The 8,076-nt window shown below is 47.9% G+C and overlaps 2 protein-coding genes across 2 annotated transcripts; both read left to right on the plus strand.

The window, feature by feature from the left end:
* The first annotated feature begins 434 nt into the window (after positions 1 to 434).
* On the plus strand, positions 435 to 2,498 carry LOC110805354 (uncharacterized). The gene is made up of 2 exons (XM_022010940.2): positions 435 to 1,144; positions 1,232 to 2,498. Exons 1-2 carry the CDS (start codon positions 435 to 437, stop codon positions 2,496 to 2,498), a joined length of 1,977 nt encoding a protein of 658 aa, XP_021866632.2.
* Positions 2,499 to 3,590: 1,092 nt separating this feature from the next.
* On the plus strand, positions 3,591 to 5,831 carry LOC130471430 (uncharacterized). The gene has a single exon (XM_056841550.1). The coding sequence runs from the start codon at positions 3,591 to 3,593 to the stop codon at positions 5,829 to 5,831; it is 2,241 nt and encodes a 746-aa protein (XP_056697528.1).
* Positions 5,832 to 8,076: the final 2,245 nt, after the last annotated feature.

Below are 8,076 nucleotides of genomic sequence, written 5' to 3' on the forward strand. Positions count from 1 at the left end.
GGAGGCTCCTACCTTCTAGGGATTCTCTCAACAAACACGACCGTTGAGACTGATCCTATAAAAGGGAATGGCGATAACCTAGAAGACACAAGTTAACTCAAGCACTCAAACTCTCAAGCTATCAAGCGTTCAACCAATTCCTATTATTGTACTTTAAATTCTTTGTAACGATCCTTAGAAAAAGCATAAACAATCAGATAGAATACTTAGTGGATTGATAGCCTCATAGCTATCCGCGGTTTTTTACCTTATTCCTGGGTTTTCCGCGTCAACACTTCTATGTGTCGTGTCTCTCTTGTTTCTCTTTATTCGTTCATTGCTTAGTTAGTGTCGACCCGAGCCAAAGGTCGCCCCTAGACGAAATTTGGCATAAACAGTTTGGCGCCGTCTGTGGGGACATTAACTAGGTTTCACACAAAATCGCCCTTCACACGATGTCTACTGAAGAGATGACACTCGCAGAGATGAAAGTGGCCTACGAAAAGGCCCAAGAAGAACTGGCCCAAGAAAGGGCATCCATGGAAAACCTCCAGAAGGAGCTTGACTCTATGAAAAGTACCAAGCACCAGTCGCGTTACAAGCCAGGTGCAAAACCGAAGAAATTGATATTCGAAATGACTGACGACTCCGAACATCTGTCCGACAGCGAAGAGCCACATGGAGAAGAAGATGAAGCAACATCGGACCCCGTAACCAAGCGCCTGAATAAGATGGAAACCCACATGAAGAAGCAATGCTTGCTGATGGTGAAGCTGATGACCAAGCTACCAGGGGCACCCACACCCGTGGAAACTGAACCGACCGATGGGTATGCAGCGTCGCCATTCTGTGAGGCGATCGCCAGGGTGACGGTCCCACACCAGCTCCGACTCCCTACCTGGACCACCCTGTACGACAGAACATCCGATCCATACAGACACGTCAACGTCTACAAGCAGCGAATGTGGCACTTCGGCATCCCCTACGACCTGGTCGAACCCGTCATGTGCAAGTCGTTTGGAGGAACCCTCGACGGAGCGGTTCTGGAGTGGCTCATGAACATAACACCTGGGTCCATCTACTGCCTGTCCGACCTCATCAACGCCTTCTACCAGCAATTCGCCAGCAGTCGCCAGTTGGAGAAACAGACAAGTGACCTCTATCGGTTGGTCCAAGGACCAACCGAGTCGGTACGCGATTACTTTAACCATTTTAATTGTGAAAAAATTAGTATAAAAAACTGTGATGTCAGGACATCCATCGAAGCATTCAAGAGAGGTCTCATCCCTAACTCGGAGTTGTACCGGGAGATAACCAAATATCCCTGCGCAACCTTCGAGGAGGTCAGGTCGAGAGCCACTGCCCAAATGCGGATTGAAGACGACGAGATTACACGAATGGCTTCTCAGCGACCAGCGGGGGGCAGCAGCGACAGGAGGTCGTACACCCCAAGGAACAACAACTGGAGGCACCAGCCGTACAACCTCCAGAACCAGGTACAAAATGTCAATCAATATGATGATACTAAGAATGTTTACAGGAATGAAAGGGTCGTTTATCCACCCATCTCCGAATATGGCTTCAACGTCGACATCGGAGGCGTGGTGAACGCCCTTCAAAATGTAGGTGGTACCGTCAGATGGCCTAGGAAGAGCGACATACCAGACTCCATGAAGGACATGAGTAAGTGGTGCGACTTCCACCGCGACAATGGCCATACAACCGAGGAGTGCATCTCCCTCAAAAAGGAGGTAGCATATCTGTTGAAAAGAGGACACTTGAAGGAGCTGCTGAGCGACAAAGGGAAGGAGACGTACAACAAGGACAGCAACACCCTGCCCAGCCCGGCACCAGGCGGCGAACGACCGGCCCCGCCCATGTTCGAAAAAGTGGTAAATGTTATCTCTGGTGGTTCGGATATCTGTGGACTAACTTCTTCTGCAGCTAAAAAAATCAACAGAGGCGAATCTGAAGACGTCAAAGAGGAGCAAACCGAAGATGAAGTGGCACTCGATAAATCATTAGCAGCAATGACAATAACCTTCGACGACTCAGATTCAACCGACGCACAACAGGAACATCACGACGGGCTAGTCATATCGCTCCCAATAGGCAACGCTCTAATCAAAAGGATATTGATCGACAACGGCAGTTCAGCAAACGTACTGTTCTTAGAGGCTCTGCAAGAAATGGGACTTGAAGAAAATAGTATAATCAGAAGGTCGACGGTCTTAGTAGGGTTCAGTGGAGAGTCGCTACGAACAGTAGGGGAGATATCGCTGCCTACGTACGCAGAAGGTGTTAATGTGATGACCAAGTTCAGCGTCGTCGACTGCCCATCAGCATACAACGTAATTCTAGGACGACCATGGATCCACAAAATGAAAGCAGTGCCATCAACATACCACCAATCAATCAAGTTTCCAACCAAATGGGGGGTCATGGAAATCAAAGGACAACAAAGGGACGCAAAGAAATGTTATGAAACGACGCTGAAACCATCAAAGTCGTCCATCTAGCAATTACAGCCAGGGTCGATGGTAGACGATCCCGACGACCAACAGATCGATGAGATAATACTAGACCAGACAAAGCCAGACCGAGTCGTAAGGATCGGAGCGTCGCTGCCTGACAACATCAAAAGTCAGATAGTGTCATTCCTAAGAGAAAATTCGGACTGCTTCGCTTGGTCGCACGAGGACATGACAGGAATCAGCCCGGACGTCATCACCCACAAACTCAATGTCGACCCCAACTTTAAGCCAGTGAAACAGAAACGACGAAAGTTTGCACCTGAAAGGAATAAAATCATAGACGAAGAAGTTCAAAAATTGATAGATTCCGGGAAAGTCAGGGAAGTCAAGTATCCAGATTGGTTAGCAAATGTCGTCTTCGTCAGCAAAAAAAATGAAAAGTGAAGAGTTTGCATCGACTTCATAGACATCAACAAAGCATGCCCCAAAGAACCATTCCCTCTGCCGCACATCGACGCATTGGTCGACGCCACAGCCGGACACGAGCTACTAACATTCATGGACGCCTACTCCGGATACAACCAGATCCTTATGCACCCAGACGACCAGGAGAAAACATCTTTTGTAACAGATAGAGGAATCTATTGTTATAAAGTCATGCCTTTTGGTCTTAAAAATGCAGGTGCGACATACCAACGATTGGTCAACAAAATGTTCAAAAACCAACTTGGAGACACAATGGAGGTCTACATCGACGACATGCTAGTAAAATCGAGGAAGGCTGACGACCACGTGGAACACCTACGACAATCCTTCGACATATTGAGGAAATACGGTATGAAGCTTAACCCAACTAAATGTTCTTTCGGAGTGTCTGCAGGAAAATTCTTAGGTTACATCGTCACCCAACGAGGAATCGAGGCCAGCCCCGACCAGGTGCGCGCAATCATCAACATTCAATCCCCCAGGAACATCAAAGAAGTACAGCGCTTGACAGGGAGAGTGGCGGCACTAAACCGTTTTATTTCACGGTCGTCGGACAAGTGTCGTTTATTCTACGACGTCTTGCGCAAAAACAAGGGTTTTAACTGGTCCGACGACCACGAAACAGCTTTGCAAAACCTCAAAAAATATATGATGTCACCACCCCTCCTGTCCAAGCCCAAAGAAGGCGAAGTCCTACAACTCTATCTAGCCGTCAGCTCAACAGCAGTCAGTGCGGTCCTAGCTCGAGAAGACGAAACGCAACAGCTACCTATCTACTACATCAGTAAGTCACTACTAGAAGCAGAAACCAGGTATTCCTCCCTCGAAAAACTCGTTTTAGCACTCGTTACCGCAACAAAAAAGCTAAGGCATTATTTTGAAACTCACCAAATAGTGGTGATGACTAATTATCCAATCAAGTATGTGATGCGTAGACCAGAACTAACAGGTCGAATGGAGAAATGGACGATGGCGCTAGGAAGCTTCGACATCAAGTACCAACCGAGAACGGCTGTAAAATCGCAGGCCCTAGCAGATTTTGTGGCAGACTTTAGCCCCGACTTGGAGAAGATAGCGGACGACGAAGTCAAACTCATCAATAACATAGAAGAGATATGGACACTCTTCGTCGACGGTTCATCTAACTTTCGCGGTGCAGGTCTAGGCGTCGTACTAAAGTCGCCACAAGGGGACATGATAGCACAGGCCATTTGCTGCGATTTCAAAGCGACAAACAACGAAGCAGAATACGAGGCGCTAATCGCTGGACTGACGTTAGCTGATGAATTGGGGGCAAGCGGACTCAACATATTCAGCGACTCACAATTAATCGTCAACCAGATCAATGACGACTATGAGGCTAAAGACCTAAAAATGACCTTATATCTCGAGAAAGCAAAAAAGCTAGCCTCTAAATTTAAACCCTTCTCCATTAAACAAGTGCAACGAGACTTGAACACACAAGCCGACGCCCTTGCCAATCTAGGATATGCACTCAGAAAATCACCATTCTTGACCATACCTCTAGTACACCTACTGTCACCCGCTATTGAAAAGGACATACCACAAGACGCTAGCCTCGTCCTATCAACCACAAACACGGATAACTGGACCAAACCCATTCTCGACTACCTAACACACGAAACCCTACCCGACGACAAGCTCGAAGCCAGGAAGATACTTTTCAAAGCATCACGATATGTTATTTTGCAGGGCATACTATTTAAGAGATCAGCGAACGGAATGTTGATGCGATGCGCAGAAAAAACAGAATGGCAAAGGTTACTAAAGCAATACCACGAAGGAGAATGCGGCGGACACGAAGGAGGACGAAGCTTGTCAACCAGGATCAAAAGAAACGGATACTATTGGCCAGCAATGCTCAAAGACGCAATGAGGTATGTAGCTAAGTGCGACAAATGTCAACGACACGCAGGTATGACACATAAACCATCTGAATTCTTACACCCCACCTTAACTCCATGGCCTTTCATGAAATGGGGAATGGACATCGTCGGTAAACTACCCGTCGCCCCAGGACAGAAGGTCTTCATGCTAGCTCTAACAGATTATTTTTCTAAGTGGATAGAGGCAGGCGCGTTCCAACAAGTAAGAGACAAAGAGGTGTGTTCGTTTATATGGACTAACATTATATGCAGGTTCGGAGTACCATCAGAAATCATATGCGACAACGGATCACAATTCATCAGCGACAAGACCAGGGCTTTCTGCAAGACATGGAACATCGAGCTAAAGACGTCGACGCCAAGATACCCACAAGCAAACGGACAGGCGGAATCCAGCAACAAAACGATCATCACATCGCTAAAAAAGCGGCTGGACGACAAAAAGGGACGATGGGCAGAAGAGTTGCCATCCATCCTATGGGCCAATAGGACGACGCCTAGGACGGCAACGGGACAGACTCCCTTCTCACTTGTTTACGGGTGCGAGGCAGTACTACCCCCTGAAGTGACATTGCCCAGTGCACGATATGGACTCATGACACCGGAGCAAAACGACGTGGAACTTAGTGAAAATTTCGACAACACAGAAGACTTCAGAGAAGCAGCATTGATAAGGATGGCGTCGCAGCAACAGATCGTGGCAAAGTGCTTCAACAAGAACGTCAAAGTAAAAGTGTTCAAGGAAGGCGACTGGGTGCTGCGCAAGGTATTTCAAAATACGAAGGAACTAAACGCAGGTAAACTCGCACCAGCTTGGGAAGGACCGTACTTGATCGATAAAATCTTCGGAAAGGGGGAATACAGACTCGTCATATCATTTTTGAACATTCGTCGTAGCCAATTTTATCAGTTGTCGTACCATCGTTTCTACCTTTTTCTTTACTTTTTATCGCTTTATTTTCATTCGAAACCATTACTGACTTAAGCATCGGAGGGCCGTTGGCATCCCCAACGGCCAATCCTCCTAGCAACCCATGTTTCCTTTTGCAGAAGGCGACACATAGCGAATGTCAGCTAGAATCGACAACGTACGACGAAAAGAAAATCCCAAGTAACAATGGATGAACAAGCGACGCAGGTACTATTTTACATACATATAGTTCTACCGTTTCAATATCTGTTCTTTGTAAAACACATGCTACACGACGCGCGACAGAAAAACTTCGAAATACAACGCAGAAGTCACAAGGAACACACGAGTAAAAAAGAAACACACTTATATAACAAACTGCAAACTGCGCGACCCCTGGGGCCACGACCTCCAAAATACAAACACACAAATTATCCAAACACCTCGCCGCCGCCACCGACGACGAGTAAAAACATCCAAATTACGAAAACAAAACACAAATTATTAGCACCTCGTCGTCGCCATCAGACGAGTAAAGAAATTCAAAAACACAACACAAAAACCAACAGAAAATATTCAAACTACAAACTATTACATTCCTTCTTCTTGAGTAGAGGCCACGATCTCCTGCTCCGACTCCTGCTCCGGGGGCACGACAGCGTCAGTCACGACTAGCACCTCCACCGACGCCACACCCAACGCCTCGCCCTGAGGAACGACGATAGAAGCTTCCCCTTCATGCTGCACGGCTAACACCTCCCCCTCTTGCCCCGAAACAGGTGCTTTCTCCGCCAACAAGACAGCACCCACCTCAATCGCCTCAGTGCTGGCAGTATCGGCCGTCTTCGCCAACTCTTCCGAGTCCACCACGGGCACTGACAAATCATCCATGGTACCACCATTAGCCAGATAGTCGTCCACCTCCTTCTGACACGGCCAAATACTGGTCTCACCAATCAAACAAGAGTACATCATTTGTGCCCTCGTCCTCCATATAGCCAGAGCCTCGACATCTTTCACCTCCTCCTGCAGGGCGTCATACAAACTCCTCAACCCATCTAACTCCTCCGTAGTCGAGGCCAACTCCCCCTTCACTTTCTCCAACTCCTTAGTCGCGTCGGCTATCTGCCCATCCTTGCCCCTCAGCTGTTCACCCTTCACCTTAACCACCGCAGCAAGGTCGACGACCTTCTTCTCAGCAACCTTCCACTTCGCCTCCCACGATGTAGCCGCCTTCTTCGCCGTCGTCGCCTGCTTTCTTGCATTTGTCAGCTCATCGCACAACAGCGAACACTGCCTATGTATAGCCAACGCAGCCTGTGACGCCTGCGCAAGGACAAATACCAAAACAAATTACACATACATATCACACCCGACAAATTGACATAACACACATGACAAACAAAAATTAAATAAAACTCACCCGCAGGCTAAGTTCAGCAGCGTCCGACGCGACAGGAAGAGGATCCACCTCATGATATCGCTGGTACGTCGTAGGTAGAATCAAGCGATAACCGAAGGCCAAATAAACAGCCGTCTCATCGTCGCCCAAGAAGCTTGGGGGCAGAGAGATAACCGTATCCTCGACGGAACTCTTCTCGGCGGCACACTTCTTGGCCGACGCAGTGGCAACCCTACCAACGTCCACAGCAGTAGACGATGCCTTAAACGGCTTCGGAGGCGACGACGAGGCAATTGGGTGAAAACCTTCGACTCCTATGACGACAGGCGACTCAGCCGACGAGCCTATCGTAGAAAACCGAGGTACAACCGCCATACTTTGCCCACCAGAAGTCGAAGACGACCTTAGTCGTTTCCTCGCACGCTCTTGAATCTCGCTTTGAGACATCCTCGACACCGGCCTGGACGACAAAGTGTGCTCTGCACCCAATACAAAAACACATAAGTTCAAACATTACCCAAAACAAAAAACAAAATGCCAAAACTAAAACAAAACCAAATACCTGAAGTGTCAGCCATGTCACCCACTTCCTCCTCTGCAGACGGCGAATTCGCGACTACCTCCTCAAACAAATCCAACTTCCTTCGACGACCAACTAAACCAACCGTCTCCTCTTCAGCCTCTTCCTCGTCGATGTCACCAGCCTGACTACCCTCCAGACCTTCCAAGCGACCCCCGTCACGACTAAACGACCTTTCCTCGACGGAGTAACCCAAGAACCTCAAATACTTGTCGTGAGAATCCGAGTTCAAACCAGCCAACGACGTGTTCACAACAGCAAAACAAAGCCAAGTAAGACGACGTTCAGTAAATTATCAAAAGCCAAGCGTAATAAAACATAAATTACCTTCCGTCGTC

The sequence above is a fragment of the Spinacia oleracea genome, chromosome 4, assembly GCF_020520425.1.
Source record: "Spinacia oleracea cultivar Varoflay chromosome 4, BTI_SOV_V1, whole genome shotgun sequence".
Lineage (NCBI taxonomy): Eukaryota > Viridiplantae > Streptophyta > Magnoliopsida > Caryophyllales > Amaranthaceae > Spinacia > Spinacia oleracea.

Coding starts and splice junctions, on each gene's coding strand:
- LOC130471430 (XM_056841550.1), top strand. CDS start 3,591: ATGTCACCACCCCTCCTGTCCAAGCCCAAAGAAGGCGAAGTCCTACAA.
- LOC110805354 (XM_022010940.2), top strand. CDS start 435: ATGTCTACTGAAGAGATGACACTCGCAGAGATGAAAGTGGCCTACGAA. Junction 1,145..1,231: donor CAGACAAGTGACCTCTATCG/GTTGGTCCAAGG, acceptor CTGTGATGTCAG/GACATCCATCGAAGCATTCA.